We start from the raw sequence: 17,073 nt of genomic DNA on the forward strand, positions 1-17,073 counted from the left end.
TAAATCTTTCCTCAATCTTTGAGTGCAGTTGCCTATTACAGACTTCTGTGCTGAAGATCTGGCCACTTCAGAGAGAAAATTAAAAACATCCAGCAAGAAATTATTTTCGAGGCTCCAAGTGTCACTGATCCACTTTCTCTACCCCACCACCTCCTCTGGTTCTCTTCCTATATTTAACCCAGTCACAGAAGAAGAATTCTCCAGGATGCTCTCTTCTTCTAACCCTACCACCTGCATTAGTGACCCGAATCCCTCACACCTCTTCCAATAATCTCTCTCCCCAGTTGTCACTACTCACCTAACTGAAATTTTCATCCTCTCTCTTTCTTCTGGTACTTTCCCCTCCTCTATCAAACATTCTGTCATAACCCATGGACTCAGGAGGCATACATCGCAGGCTCCTTCCCCTTGGATCCGGAAGGACGGATGTTTTGCGCCATACGTGATGCTTCGTCCAGGCGCCAGGTTGTTTATTTTGAGAGCTTATGAATAAATATGATAAAAGAGCATTTTCCTCTGACATCCTTTCACCTGTTAATGTTAAGACGCTGAGATGTACTTTTGTATAAAGTTGATAAAATCAGCAAATGAGAGCTACGGTTCACCAACAGCTAAGATCTTCTTTTCTCAAGCTGGGCTCAGAAGACAAGGATTTTCCACAAACATGGCTGGAATACAGCAGGTGTCTGCATCCCACAGAAATCCAACCCTTTTTTTTTGGCTCTCTCCACATCTGGATTTACTTGTGATATTCCATAATAAAAGATTTCCCCTGAAATGTGAGACAGGACAGAGGTCTTCTCACTAAGTGGCTGCAGAGCTCGCGCTCTGCTGCAGTTGCCAGGTTACTGACAGACAACACATGCAAACAAGTGACACGCGAGCCTGTGCCCAGTTCCTGCTTCCAATTAAGAGCTTGCAGCCCCCAGCACATCCTGAAATTTTCATGACTTTTATGACTTCAATCTTTTAAAGGTTATAGAATGTTATTCTGCATAGTCCGCACATCTCGCTGGATACTATTCTACCATCCGGAGTACACTCTGTGCCATATCCACGTGTGTACGTACTTTAGAGGCAGACCGTGCAGCTGCTATGGGGCCCTTAGAGAGGGCCAATACTGAGGGCCGCTCCCTTCATAAAGAAACTTCATTGTTAGCAAACAAGGGAATTTGGAATTGCTCAAAGGTCATGGAAACTGTAAAAATAAAGCACCAGACCCTTCTGTCTTGGGTGACATAATCGTGTGGGCAACGGTCGTGCGAACAAGCCCTCAGACTGTGCAGGGACAAGGGGGCATGATAACGCCCAGTTGATTTCTTCGTAAGTGTTTGGAAGGAATAACAGAGGAACGGCACCCCGCAGAGTTCTTTACCATGGTAAAAGATCATGTGATGGACCATGTGATGACCGGAGTGACATCACCACAGGTCCTTTTCCTGTACACAGCAAAGAAGAAGACAGAAGAGATGCCGGCTGCGCGAACAAGTGGATTAAGGGGAGTTACATTTTTTAAAAAAAAATTTAACCCCTCCAGCGCTATTGTACTATGCATTCTGTATTAAGAATGCTATTATTTTCCCTTATAACCATGTTATAAGGGAAAATAATAATGATCGGGTCTCCATCTCGATCGTCTCCTAGCAACCGTGCGTGAAAATCACACCGCATCCGCACTTGCTTGCGGATGCTTGAGATTTTCACTCAGTCCCATTCACTTCTATGGGGCCTGCGTTACGTGATAAACGCACAATATAGAGCATGCTGCGATTTTCACGCAACGCACAAGTGATGCGTGAAAATCACCGCTCATGTGCACAGCCCCATAGAAATGAATGGGTCCGGATTCAGTGCGGGTGCAATGCGTTCACCTCCCGCATTGCACCCGCGCAGAAATCTCGCCCGTGTGAACTCAGCCTAAGGCCTCTTTCACACGACCGTTTTTTTTCCCCGTTTACGGGCCGTTTTTTGCGTTCCGTATACGGAACTATTGATTTCAATGGTTCCGCAGAAAAAACGGAATGTACTCCGTATGCATTCCGTTTCCGTATTTCCGTTCCGTTAAAAGATAGAACATGTCCTATTATTGCCCGCAAATCACGTTCCGTGGCTCCATTCAAGTCAATGGGTCCGCAAAAAAAACGGAACACATACGGAAATGCATCCGTATGTCTTCCGTATCCGTTCCGTTTTTTGCGGAACCATCTATTGAAAATGTTATGCCCAGCCCAATTTTTTCTATGAAATTACTGTATACTGTATATGCCATACGGAAAAACGGAACGGAAACAAAAAACGGAACAACGGATCCGTTTAAGACGGACCGCAAAACACTGAAAAAGCCATACGGTCGTGTGAACTCAGCCTAAAACAGACGTGTCAGGAGTAGTGACAGGTCCCATTTAGGTCTTCTTCTGTTCCATACATGGAGATACATGATAACAGGTACTTGAGTGAATTTTCTGCAGACGTTCTCAGGAATGGATGAAGCTAGCGTAGCTCGCTGCCGACTGCAGAGTCAGAAAGAGTGTTGAAGAACATCTAATCTGACCAGAAAGAAATTTTGAACTGAAGATCTGTAGCCATCTACAGGGGCCCTTGTTACTACAGCAGCTGTGTAAACTCTTGCAAAAACATGAAGTGGATAGCCATCGCAGGTCCCACCACTGCAGCTCTATATTCTGAATACTGTGTGCCTAGGACGTGGAGAATGAAGCCACCTGCAGAAGTCAGAACTGAGCATCATGACTTGTTTTTGCTGCTGGAAATTGGAATGTCATTTATCAAGATCAGCGCGACTGTTCCCACGACTCCTATAGACTTTAATGGGGAATATATACATTTCTATTCAATTTCCGACTGTATCGGTCATCTTATCTGGAGAAAAGGGGTCAGGGGACACCAATCTCCTAATAAATGGGTTTCCAAGATGTGGGACTTTCACTTTATCAGGCATTTATGGCGTATCCTTTAACTATGCCATGTATTTCAATAATCAGGAAAAACCCTTCATTTTTAGGCTCTTCATATGGTGTAAATGTTGTCCCAAACTGCAGACAACTAAAACTTTCTTTTAAATGCTATGGACACCTTTAGGGGCATTTTTAATTATTGTATTCTACTCATCTGCAGCCTGTCAGTTTCTGTTTACCTGAGTCCTGTCATCCAGCAGCACTGCCTGCTCAGTCTGTAGCCCTGTTCTTTGAACTCTTGACAGCTCATAAATACTGAATATGGCTCAGTTATTGTCACACTGATAAGAACATGGCTTAAGTAAGCGTTTATGAGCTTTAGATAACAGTTAAGGAATTCACATGAGCCTTCAGATGATGAGATTCAATGTAAACACAGAACCTGCTGCTCTTTAAATACACAGATAAGGATGAGTTCACACTTCAGTTAGGCTACTTTCACATCAGATCTTTTCTTTCCGGTATTGAGATTAGTCATAGGATCTCAAAACCAGAGAAAAACCCTTCAGTTTTATCCCCATTCATTGTCAATGGGGACAAAACTGAACGTTCCATTTGGTTGCGTTCCCATGCCGGACACAAAAGCGCAGCAAGCTGTGTAATGGAATAATGATCAAGACGGATCCGGCATGAAACACAATGTAAGGGTACTTTCACACTAGTGTTATTCGTTTCCGGTATTGAAATCCGGTAAAGGGTCTCAATACCGGAAAAAAACACAATAATTTTGTCCCAATGCACTCTGAATGGAAAGCAATCCGTTCAGTATGTCTTCCGTTCCGTCCCTTGTACGGTATTTGACCGCACAAAATACTGCAGCATGCTGCAGTATTTTTTCCGGCCAAAATCCCGGAACACTACCACACTTGGTACCGTATCCGGCATTAATACATTTCAATGGAAATGAATGCCGGATCCGGCACCAAGTGTTTGGGAAATTGCCACATCGCCAGATCCGGTTTTCTGGTGTGCGCATGAGCAGTTCTTTCTAGCTTTGAAAAATTTAAATACCGGCTCCGTTATTCCGGTTGACACTGGAAAGACGGATCCGCTATTTCAATGCATAAGTCTAATGGAACGGAACTGCCTGCCAGATTCTTCTAACGCTAGTGTGAAAGTACCCTAAGTCAATGGTGCCGGATCAGTTTTTATCAGACACAAAGAAAACAGTTCCGCCGCCTATTGACTTACAATTGATTTAGTGCCGGATCCATCTTGGTCATTTTAGAGATTATACAACCGGATCCATTCAGAACGGATGCAGCCGGTTGTATTATCATAAAGGAAACGTTTTGCTGATCCCTGATTTCCATCAGTTAGGGCCCATTCACACGGCCATATGAACGGGTCCGCACCCGTTCCGCCGGCTACGCAAAAAAAGATAGAACATGTCCTATTCTTGTCTGCAATTGCGGAATGTACACAGGCCAGCATCCGTGCTTTGCGGATGAGCCCTTATTGTGAGCCAAAAACAGATCTGGGTCAAAAACATAGAACAGGTGAATATCTTTCCATTATACCTTATCTCTGCGTAGGCTCCACTACTGGTTTTGGCTCACAATAACTGATGGAAATAACTGACCAAGTGTGAACTCGGCCTTACACCATTATAATGGGAAAGCGGCTAAAACTTTTTTTTTAATAAAGACCAACTGAAAAAATTATTTTTAACCCAAAATAACTAGAATGTAATAATAAAACAAACGCCCCCGAAGGCGCCCATAGCCTTTAAGGGATAGTTTATACATCTATCTTTCAAAGGAACCAAGCGCTTTCTAAACTGTCCCTCTGTGCGCAGGTATTTTTAGAGCTTGGCTATCTCAGTAAAAGCTGAGAACATGAAAAAACATAACACTTTCCTGTTTCATGTTTCAGATTCCTTATCCAAGTTCAGATTTTGGCCAGAACGCTCAGGAAAACACAAGGTTGTCAATGGAATAATGCAAAAATAAAGTCAATAAAAGCGATATTGTTATTTTGGACTGTTGTGGAGCTTTCCCTTTCCTCCTGACCTGCTGAATTCCTCCACATTGCCGGCAGACGCTGTTTTTGTTTTGGGTTAAAGTTCAGCAAGGCTTTTCGCCTAATCAAAACAAGAAGGCTTTTCCTCTTCTCCTTGTCCCCAGACAAGATGACATCTTTCCGGTGTTTTCTACTCGGCACCAAAGTTAACAAACGTGTTATTGAACTAGAGAGCGATTACAAAAACTATTCCAGCTGGATGTTTTTGTGGAAATTCTATTTTCAATGGAAATTGCTTTTGCTCGACAACAATCGGTGTTTGTTTTTGTTATTTTATTTTTTGTTATTCTTAATATGCTTACTACACAAACTGAGGGAGAGTAGTGCTACTAAAGAGTTAATACGATTGAACCCCGGGAGTGAGAGAATATTTTAACATCACGGCGAACATTGAAAACTTTTGCGAAAACGTTCTCACGTCTAAACTCAAAGTCCTTAAATTTCAATGAAAAAAGATAAAGGGGGTCATTTATTAAAAACTATTTGCCATTGTTTTGCGACAAAATCTGCGCCTTTCCCCCCCCCCCCCCCCCCCCCCATGTACGCCAGTTGTGAGAAAAGGGGCCGTGGCATGGGCAGTGAAGGGAGCGGTACGGCAGGCCCTTCTGATTCATCATTTTCTACGCCTGTAGAAAATGACTTAAATCTATGCCAGCAAGGGAGCTAGCGTAGATGTAAGCAAGTCGCACAGCTGCCGGTAAAATGTCTAAGTTATGCATCAAGTTGCAGCGGACATGAACTAAGACCGGCGTCTAAATCGTGTCCCCCAAAGTGTCTATTCTGCACTTTCCCAAATTTCTATTTGGTTCTTTTACATGGGTATACTAGACAGGCTGTAACCTCCACCTTGGTCTCCATGGTCTCCGGAACTCACAAGGTCTTCTGCCATCCTCACTAAACCTGAGTCCATGACCATGCCAACATACTACATGACAGCATTCCATATGAAGGGCTGTAGACACCTGAAAGGTTGAGTCATAATTTGCATAAACAGTGTTTTTTCTTCGGATCTGAATAAAATAACCTCAGGCCTCATTGCTGTGATGTTTCTGCTGCGTTTTTATTTTTATTTTTTGTATTAAGACTATACTGACCAACATGGTTTCTTCTGAAAAGCATTGCTTTGTTTTGTTTTTTAAACAAAACATCCAATAAAGATATGGCCTTCATATTTATACCATATTTATATCACAAATCACATGACTAAAGATCTTGCCACTCAGAGCACCTTCTCAAAGTAAAATCCAATATACACTGATTACGCCAGTAAAGACTGTCAGTAGAGAATTGATGAGTTTCTTTCACTTTTGATTCAGGTTTTTTCTGTGTTTGCATTCAGTTTGTCAGCTTTTTCGATTCATGTGGCATCATAAGTTTTCATCAGTAAAAAAAAAAAAAACACACAAAACTTGAAGAATAGGAGCTCATGCCCATGACCGTGATTGTCCCAGGAAACACAGTCTGTGTGTCGGACGCATCTCCCAGACCGACCAGGGCTCCTCTGACCAGAGCTGACTGTATCATAGTAATTTAGGATACCGTCAGTCTCTATTGCGGGGCTATTGCTGTATTTACATGACGATATTCGTATATAGCAATATCCCCGCAATCAGATAGAGACTGACTGTATCATAAATTACTACAATACAGTCAGTTCGGGTCAGGGGAGCCTTAGTAGGTCCGGGAGAAGTATCTGACACTCCTGGGCCGACCGCGGTATGTGCAAGAACATCCAGCATCTCTTAGCAACCACAAGAGAAAAACGGACTGTCCGTCAGTGTTCTTCAGTTTTTTTTCACTGAGCCACTGACTTGAGAAAAATAGATGATAGAGGCTCCTGCAATTTTACCTGAACAGGTAGATGTTTAAATAAAATAAAAAAACTAATGTCAGTAAACCCATTGGGGCAGACACATTAAAAAGCTTATGCCACTTTTACAGCATGAAGCTACAAAAGCTCACAAAATATAGCGTATGCCATATACGCACCATAATTTTACGACTATTCACTTTGTGTAAAACGTGGCAACATAAGTGTGTGTTGCTCAACAGGATGGGACAGGGCCTCCGGCAGACCATCAGATTTCCTGCACACGACAGTATGTATTTTGCAAGGATCTGCAAAAAATCTGGATGACATCCGCGTGCATTCCGTATTTTGCGGAATGGAACAGCTGGCCCCTAATAGAACAGTACTATCCTTGTCAGTAATATGGACAATAATAGGACAATGTTATATTTTTTTGAGGAACGGACATACGGGAACTTAATGCACACGGAAAAGACACAGAAAGAAAATATGTTCGTGTGCATGAGCCCTTACTGGCACAAATTATAGCTGAAATCTACCCAGCTCGTAGCTGCCACGGATGTGAATTTCTCGAGCACTGACTGCCAGAAGATGCATCAAATAACAGATCAGTGCTACTTAATAAATTTGGCGCATTGACTTTAAAGTAAACCTGTCACTAGTTTTTTGCTGACTAAGGGCAGTATAAACTAGTGACAGATTCCCTTTGCAAAATGCTGGATCACTTTATTTAATTGCCCCAGTTGTTCAATGCACAACATGAGCCAAGGAGTCCCCCATCGATCGCACTAGAACAATTATGTAAATCAGCAGGGTCCTGATGAATATTCGGACTATCAGACTGGCACTGTGTAATGCTGCAGTGCTGGGGCTGCTCAAAACTGAATTTTCGAAAAAACACTGGGTCAATTAAAGAGACTACGGGCACTTGCGCACGATCGTTGCCAGCCGATGCCCGTATTGCAATATATGGGCACTGCATCTATTGAATGGGTCCGCAATCCGGAAGGTGCGGTGCGGAACGGAGGCACGGAACCACACAGAAGCACTGTGTGCTTCCATGTGTTTTCTGTCTGTGCCTCCGCACGGCAAAAAAGTAGTGCATGCATTACTGAATCAAGTGAATGGGTCTTGTGTCCGCATACAGCATCCCTGCGGTCGGTGCCCAGGCATTGTGGACCACAATTTGCGGTCTGCAGCACAGGCCCGGCCGGTACACATTTGTGTGCATGATCCCTAAGGGGGAGATTTATCAAGAGATATCCCCTGAACTGCCAGAGGATGCACCACCTTTTGCCGTAGATTTCTGACTTCATTTGCACCACAAAGTGGCGTAAATAAAGATGCTGTAGCCTTGTCTGGGCTATTGGCCATACAGCTTTTCCATCCTGGTGACTCCCCCGCTTGGGAAAGTGGCGAAGGCGGCGTTAAATTAAACACTTGCAACTTTTTTTTCTCCAAAAAGTCACATTTAAGTAGCAAACGCACACATAGCTTACGACTTTTTAAAGCCACTTTTCTGTCCAAGGGAGATGATAAATCTCCCTGTGTTTTGCTAAGGGCATCTGTCACTGGTGTATGCAGCCCTTAGGTAGGGCCACAACATCTAGTGACAGATTCCCCCCAATTTGCCACTTTTTTACAGATGCCTGTAGTTTTAAACTCAGGCAGCAACCATATGGGCATACCAATACGCCTTAGACCTTTCCCCCACATTCATCAGCGCTGTGAACGGCACAGACAGCGCAGCGATGCTGCCTGTGCCTGAAATAACCAAAAACAAAGCTCTTTACAGCAAGGAGTTTTGTTATTGGTTGGTTATTGGCGAGCCAGAGCGATACAGGTCGGGTCAGGCAGGGGAAGCCGACGGCAGCTGGAAGGAGGAGGTCGCTGTAGTAAGGAGAGCGGCACGCGCTGCCCAAGGACCCCTGGAAACATGATAGGGCCGCTGGAGAGCTAAGGAGCCGCAGACTCATGTGACTGGTCCCCTCTGAGAGAAGATCGGACCCCGGGCCTGTGACCCCCCCGGCTGGAGGGGGGTGGGAGAGTTGTGGCAGTGAAAAGCTCGGCCTGTCAGTCTTCAAGTGAGTGATTCCCCCCTCCCCAATCATGGTTCTGTCCGGTCTCCCTGTTCTCTACTCCCCCTTCCTCCTGTCACCCCACTAGTGACCCTGCTCCCCCCCCTCCTCCTGTCACCCCACTAGTGACCCTGCTCCCCCCCTCCTCCTGTCACCCCACTAGTAACCCTGCTTCCCTCCTCCTCCTGTCACCCCACTAGTGACCCTGCTCCCCCCCTCCTCCTGTCACCCCACGAGTAACCCTGCTTCCCCCCTCCTCCTGTCACCCCACTAGTAACCCTGCTTCCCTCCTCCTCCTGTCACCCCACTAGTGACCCTGCTCCCCCCCTCCTCCTGTCACCCCACTAGTGACCCTGCTCCCCCCCTCCTCCTGTCACCCCACTAGTAACCCTGCTTCCCTCCTCCTCCTGTCACCCCACTAGTAACTCTGCCCCCCCTCTCCTGTCACTCCACTAGTAACTCTGCCCCCCCTCTCCTGTCACTCCACTAGTGACCCTGCTCTCCCTCCTCCTGTCACCCCACTAGTAACCCTGCTCCCGTCACCCCGAACATCATCCGTTTTTTTTGCGGACCGCAAAACACATACGGTCCTGTGCATGTAGCCTAAGTGTGCGGCAGTCCAGTACGGACATGTTCTCCCTCCTGAAAATAAGCCAGTTCCTGGCAAGCCATATAGCGTCCTTAAAACTGTTCACAAGGCTCCAGGCCTCCTGGATGGCCTTAACAGTATGAATCCCAGGAAATAGTCCGTACAACACCAAAGTGTATTGCAGGCTGTTCCTGGGCACAGAATCTAAGTTCATATTCCAGGGCATCCAACAGGCCCTGCGCAAAGGGGCACTCCTAAAACAGGTGGTACGATGTTTCCTCCACGAAAGGGCACCTGGCGCAGTACTGGGTTTTGCACAGATTGCGGGCGTGCATGAATGACTGAATTGGCAGTCCTCCCTGTATGGCCATCCATGACAAGTCCTTGTGCCCGTTGGTTAACCTGTCTGATGACACATTAGGCCAAACTGTCTCTACGGTGTCGTCATGGATCCCTGGAATTTACTCCACAGCATCCTTTGCTCTGATGAGCTTGTGGATAGTCGTTGGTTTTTACGAGGCCCTCCAGCTGATGTTCCCTCACAAACTTGACGACATCTCCATAGTACCAGGGAGCTTGCCAGTTGTAAGGGATGGAGGGATGAAGCTGTTGCTTCTCGGCCTTTTGGCTAAGATCAAGTGTAGTATCTGTTCTTATCAGTCTCTGCCTTGACTTGCCGGCCCAGGTCCTTTGGGTACCCCAAACACTAATGGCCTAGCCTAGACGGTTTGTGTTTTTTTTATTTTTATGTTTGTGGGGGGTAATAGCTCGTTAATCAGCGTGAGGAGACTTACAGGTCATACATGCTCCTCTGGAATTCTGGGAAGAAAGGGATGCAAATGAGCTCTTAACAAGCTCCGCCTCTGATGCCACCAGATGTAAGGCAGCTATCCTATGAGTCAATGTTTCACCCTTTAAATATGCCTTTAGACATGTCTCAGATATTAAATAAGCCAGCACCTCATCTGCAGACAGCTGTTTGGGAGTGATTGTCCATCATCCGTGCACAGCAGAGTACTGGCTTAACTGGGAGAGGGTACTAGCTCTCCTTTAGGAGAGAGCGTCTTAATCGTCATGAGGAGACTTATAGGCTATACATGCTCCTCTGGAATTCTGTGACACATGTATAGAGCACAGCTGTACAGTGCCTGCAGCTTTCCATGTTTTTGTTTTTTTCATTTGTGAATAGAGCACTGCCAGGATAGGCCATCAAATCCTGGAGAACCCTTTTAAAATGTCGAGCTCTCCAGTACTACCAATGTACAAATACTATTTGTCATAGCACCATTTTATCAACTGCAGTACTCAAATTACAGATAGCAAAAAAGTAAGCAAAAAATAATTACCTGCTTGTTATTTTTGATGCGATTACTATCTAGCAATCCTCCACATCTCCCCAGAGCAGCCAGGTCCTTCATAATAAGATTGAGGGCTTCCTCTTCATCTGAAACACACCCCAGCATTTAAGTTAGAATTACATACTTCACTCGGTTCAGTTGAAAAAGGTATACAGGCCTTATTAGTATAAGAATTAGGTATACCACTATGTAAATTAGGGCATATGAACCTCAAACCCCACTCAATAGGCCGGAGCAGAGAGCCAAGCTCTGACAAACGGCTGCTCTAGGTCTGAATGACTACCACGTAATACCACATTTGGAAATGCTTTGGCTGAATATTCCCTCAACAAAATCAGCTGTTTCCAATGAGTGTTGGGGGCCACGACTGCACTAAACAGCTGAAGGAATTGTCCGTCTACAGATGAAGGGTTCATGCACACGACCGTATGTATTTTGCGGAAACGGAACGGCTGGCCCCTAATAGACCAGTCCTATCCCTGTCCGTAATGCGGACAATAATAGGACATGTTTTATTTTTTTGCGGAACGGACATACAGAAACAGAATGCACACAGAGTAACTTCCAGTTTTTTTGCGGACCCATTGAAATGAATGGTTCCGCATATTGTCCACAAAAAAAACGGAATGGACACGGAAAGAAAATATGGTCGTGTGCATAAGCCATAAAGCAGTTTTCTGGGATAGGACTACCTGTCCAGTGTGTGAGTGGTGTGAGAGACTTGCGTCCAGTGTAGGAGTGGCCACTGACTTCACGTCCACGGGAGGTCCCCTCTATTCCTCCATAACCACTACAAACAACACGTGGCATGTTGTAATGCTACAAAACCTTCTTTCAAATATATATTGAATCAATCCAACAGTTCACATACACAATTAGTGAAAAATTCTAAGTTCACAAGCAACAAAGCAGATACAAAACGCCAGATCAGCGACTAAAATTCCATGGACATTTCAGACCATTTGGTTTGACATGTGTGCAAGGGTCCTAAGTGTGAGGGGACCACGTTTGGCGTGTGTTCCCGCAGCATGTATGTCATGTATCCTATGTGTGATTGGAGCATGTGTGACGTGTCCTCTGTCTGGGCGGAAGATGTGTGGTGTGTATCCTACAGTATGTGAGAGTGCCTTGTGTGCTGCATGTGTCCTGCGAGTGGAGCGTGTGTGCCATGTGTCCTATGCCATTTTATTTAATCACGGAAAATAATGCGCTATGCAAACACAACATGTGGACTAAGCCCTCACTATAATAATAAAATCTGAGACTCTCAGTCAATATATTTTGTTCAAAAAACATCTATGTCCACCTACCAGCGCCAAGGTGGTCTCAGTCAGGCAGGTCCTACTCTAAACCTACCTATGCCGTATGGGCATCTATATTCAGGAGAGCAGACCCTGCACATATAGTGTGCTGCTCCTAGTCACCTCTATGTGCACCAAGCAACCAATGAGAGGAGGCGCACGCACAGCTATATGTACCAGCCTATATATAAAAAAAATGTATTGACTGAGAGTCTCAGATTTTATTATATCACAGTGAGGGCTTAGTCCATATGTTGTGTTTGCATAGTGCATTATTTTCTGTGATTTTATAAATGATGCCATGCACATCCGCATATTCATTATCATATCGCGCAGGATGTTTTGTATTTTTTCCCCCATAATTTTCTGAATAGTCTGGAAGGAGTGGCAACCTTGGTGTGAATGTGCTTCTATTTTGGGAGCAGCATTTTTGTACACTTTTGCCCCGCCTATCCCATAGGTGACCTTGATTATTAGGTGGTACATATAGCTGTGGGGGCTCCTCCTCTCATTGGTTGGTTGTTGCACAGAGGTAACTAGGAGCAGCGCACTATAGGTGTTTTGTATTTTTTTCCATCGTTTTATTTTATTAAAGAAATTTAAAAAAAATAAAAGTAAACACAGCACTACTGGTTAGATCCCGTGATAAGTTCCATTTGGTGGTGATGCAGGTAGTGATAGGATTTGGCCATGTGCCCCAGCAAATACCATATTGAAGAACATATTGAGAAAGACTGGTTGTAGTCAAAATGTTGCACATGTTTTGGTGAATAAATCTTTATTAGCACGGATTTAAGACTTGGAGTGCTGCAGTATTCTTCAATATTTTATTTTATTATATATGTGAAGAATATATTACTCAAGTCTTTTTGCTGGCACTGAAGAGAGGGGCCCACACACTTCTTGCACAGGGGCCCTCTGCTGTCAGTGTCCGCCCCTGCTTCACCTAATTAAAACCACCCGATTGTTCTCAACTGTTTTAAGGACTGATCACGCCAAGAGTCATTGTGTTAAGAATTGGCTGCATTCTGACCCTTAACAAGTAACATATACCGCTATCTCATGATTACGCAAGCTGGATAAATTTATGTCTGCTGTAGTAATGAACATGGGCTTCGTCTACGTGATTTCTGGTACAGTAAAAGACAACAAGGCTGAATGCTTCCAGGAACAGTCAGGAATTTTAACTGTCAAACTCGTGGCCTTACAAGAAAGAACTGGAAAAACATAGCGGCCATCTAAATGCACACAATACTAGATGAGGTTTTAATAAACTGAACCGTCCCCTGAACCTGAAGCCAAAGAAGTGTATTCCGGATGTCCCCCAAAAAAGGGGGAGATTTATCAAACTGGTGTAAAGCAGAACTGGCTTAGTTGCCCACAGCAACCAATCAGATTTCACCTTTCATTTTCCAAAGGAGCTGTGAAAAATGAAAGGTGGAATCTGATTGGTTGCTATGGGCAACTAAGCCAGTTCTACTTTACACCACTTTGATAAATCTCCCCCACAGTTTCAAAATAAGACTAAAAAACACAGGTCTAAAAGAGGCAAAAAGAAACTAATTGCCCTCGTATAGGACGTAAAATGACTCCGTATTTTTTGTAATTGAAAGCGTTAAATAGTTTTCCAGGCCTTAAAGGAGTTGTCACAGTTATATAAAAATCTCCCCGCAGCCCTAAAAGCAGCCTGTAAACAAAAAACAAATGTGACAACCAGAGCATCAGTGCTGGAAACGGTGAATATATTTTATTATTTTACCACACTTGGAAAACCCCTTTAAAAATGAATGCTCTATCCTTAGGATAGATCATCAATAGCAGATCTGTGGGAGTCTAACTCCTTGTACCCCCAATGATCAGCTGTTTGGAGATACCGCTCAAGTATCTATTTCGGTGATGTCATCGGCGCAGGCGCACTGAGGGAGTTCTGAGGAGACGAGCCTCCTCATCTCAGAGCGCCTGCGCCGAATCCACACAGGCGCGCGATTTTTGAAATGCCGACAGGGCTGGCCGGAGGAGGAGATCCCGGCTGGCCCTGTCAATCAACAAGAGGAGGGGGCGGATTTCTACAGCAGCTACCAGCAAGTAGCCGCCCTACTTGCTGGTAGAGACAGAATTTGCATATGATAAAACTTCGTTTTTTGAATAAACTGCTGGATCAATGTAAGTAACACAATTATATTTTCATATATCGCAATATAACTAATTTAACTAGCCCCAAAAAAAAAAAAAACACTTTAGTGGGGTGACAGAAGCCCTTTAAGATCCAATGGTCTCTAAGAGACTCCACTTGCAACTTGAAATTTATATTGGGATGTAGATTAGACTGAGCATGATCAATCAACATATTCTGCACCACAATAGTCGTAAAAGCATAAAACAACACACAGAGATGGAGGACAACGATGTGTGGAGTCTAAAAATGTGGAGATACTCGGATGAGCAATAGGTTCTTAACTAGACTTGAGGTACAAACCTGTAGACAATTGAGCATACCTATAAAAATACAATAAGTGGGGACAGATGTTACCCGCAGTAATCCAAGCCTTTTTAATGGTCGCCTCCAACTGTACAGAATATATTTTTCCATACTTTTCAGTGACCTAATTCCAAAATTACTGTGTAGGCTGAAATGAGTACATTACCGGTTTCCCTGGGGAAACCAAAAACAACAAACTCCTTCTGAATTATACTAACCAGATCTACTGCAAGACCCTTCTGATGCTTCCCAACATTCAAACAAATCTGTAAATCCTCATCATACAGTATCTCACAAAAGTGAGTACACCTCTCACATTTTTGTAAATATTTTATTATCTTTTCATGGGACAACTCTGAAGATATGACACTTTGATACAATGTAAAGAACTCAGTGTACAGCTTGTGTACCAGTGTAAATTTGGTGTGCCCTCAAAATAACTCAACACACAGCCATTAATATCTAAACCGCTGGCAACAAAAGTGAGTACACCCCTAAGTAAAAGTGGCCAATTAGTGTTACAAGGTGTCAGGTGTGAATGGGGAGTAGGTCTGTTAAATTTGGTGTTATCGCTCTCACACTCTCTCATACTGGTCACTTCAACATGGCACCTGATGGCAAAGAACTCTGAGGATCTAAAAAAATATTAATAATAATAATTGTTGCTCTAGATCAGGCATGCTCTACTTGCGGCCCTTCAGCTGTTGCAAAACTACAACTCTCATCATGCCTTGCTGTAGGCTGTCCGGGCATGCTGGGAGTCGTAATTTTGCAACAGCTGGAGGGCCGCAGGCTGGGCATCCCTGCTCTACATAAAGCCTAAGGCCTCATGCACACACTGTCAGTTTTTCATGGCCATTTTGCATCAGTGTGTGCATCCATTTTCTGTCCGTGTGTCCGTTTTTAATGTCCGTTTTGTATCAGTTTTTCATGTCCGTTAAAAACGGACATTAAAAATGGATAAATTTGATTGGCAGTTATTTCTACACCCACCCTTCTGAGAACACCCACAGGATGGTAGGCCCCCAGCTAAAATAATGTCCCCCACAGTGTAGGATTTTTTTTTAATGCTGCCCCAGCTTTAGTAATGTCCCCATGTAGGCACCCAGCTAAATAAATGTCCCCCACAGTGTATATAATTTATTTATTTTTTGCTGCCCCCAGCTTTAATAATGCACCCAATGTAGGGCCTTATCTAAAATAATGTCCCCCATAGTGTGTTTCTTTATTTTATTTTTTTTGGGCCCCAGCTTTATAATGTCCCCCATTGTTTATATAATGCCCCCATAGTGCCCCTTAAAAAAAAACAAAAAAAACCCCTCATCTTATCCACTTGCTCGTGCTGCAGCAGTCTCTTCTCTCTTCACAGAACGGGACCTGCCGAAGGTGCGCGATGATGTCACTGCGCGCTCCCACGTGGTTACGTCACCACGCAGATTGCAGGTCCTTAGGCTGGTCCTGCTCAATGAAGAGAGAAGAGACTGCCGCACCGCGAGCAAGTGGATGAGGTGAGTTTTTTTGTTTTTTTAACCCCTAAATGGCCTGTGTACCCGTTTTTAACGGCCGGGTGCACTCCTGTCAATCGGCCGTTAAAAACAGTCCCATTGATTTCAATGGGGTCTGTCCGGCCGTGAAAACGGCCAAAGATAGGACATGTCCTATTTTTGGACGGACGCTATTCACTGGCCATTAAAAGAACGGCCATGTGAATAGCCCCTTAGACTTTCACTGGTGCTAAAAATGGCCATGTGACGGCCGTTACTTAGACGGCCGTCACACGGCCATTTTTCACTGTCGTGTGCATAAGGCCTAGGCCAGGGATCAGCAACCTTCGGCACTCCAGCTGTTGTGAAGCTACAACTCCCAGAATGCAGACTTATTCGGCTGTTCTTGTAACTCCCACAGAAGTGAAAGGAGGCTTCTAGGATTTGTAGTTTCAGAACAGCTGTGGTGCCGGAGGTCGCTGATCCCTGGCCTAGGCTATAAGAAGATTGCCAGCACCCTGAGGCTGAGCTGCAGCACGGTGGCCAAGCAGCGCTTTAACAAGACTGGTTCCACTCCGAACAGGCTAAAGATGATGTAAATATTTACAGAAATGTGAGGGGTGTACTCGCTTTTGTACACTGTATATCAAGAGACCTGCAGAACTATCCTGCCAAACTGGCTCTTATTTGGATTGATGGCGACTCTTGTGACTGCACCTTTCTGGTAAGGCATTCGACACTGCATCTGCTTCAGCAGAGACTGACAGGCGACGTGGGAAGCGTCAGGAAGCGAACGTCTGGCGATCGATGAGGCGAGTTCCACTTGGTTTATCATTTTACTCCATATGAAGCCTTAAAGGTGTATTCAAGTTACATTAAGTTATCCTCTATCCACATGATAGAGGTTAACTATTAAATTGGTGGGGTCCTACCGATCACAAAAAACGGGGGCCATAGAGGCTGTCCCATAAAAGTGAATG

The 17,073-nt window shown here is 44.5% G+C and overlaps 1 protein-coding gene and 1 pseudogene across 3 annotated transcripts in view; one reads left to right on the forward strand and one right to left on the reverse strand.

Moving 5' to 3' along the window:
• LOC121002332 (mitogen-activated protein kinase kinase kinase 3-like) overlaps positions 1–17,073 on the reverse strand; it is a 131,522-nt gene that overhangs the window by 52,319 nt on the left and 62,130 nt on the right. For all 3 annotated transcript variants that reach the window (XM_040433748.1, XM_040433746.1, XM_040433749.1), the window contains exon 3: positions 10,818–10,915. In XM_040433748.1, the coding sequence (XP_040289682.1) occupies positions 10,818–10,915 (98 nt within the window). The remainder of the gene's footprint in view (positions 1–10,817; positions 10,916–17,073) is intronic.
• LOC121002921 lies at positions 10,080–10,290 on the forward strand (annotated as a pseudogene).

This window comes from Bufo bufo, chromosome 5 (assembly GCF_905171765.1).
Source record: "Bufo bufo chromosome 5, aBufBuf1.1, whole genome shotgun sequence".
Lineage (NCBI taxonomy): Eukaryota > Metazoa > Chordata > Amphibia > Anura > Bufonidae > Bufo > Bufo bufo.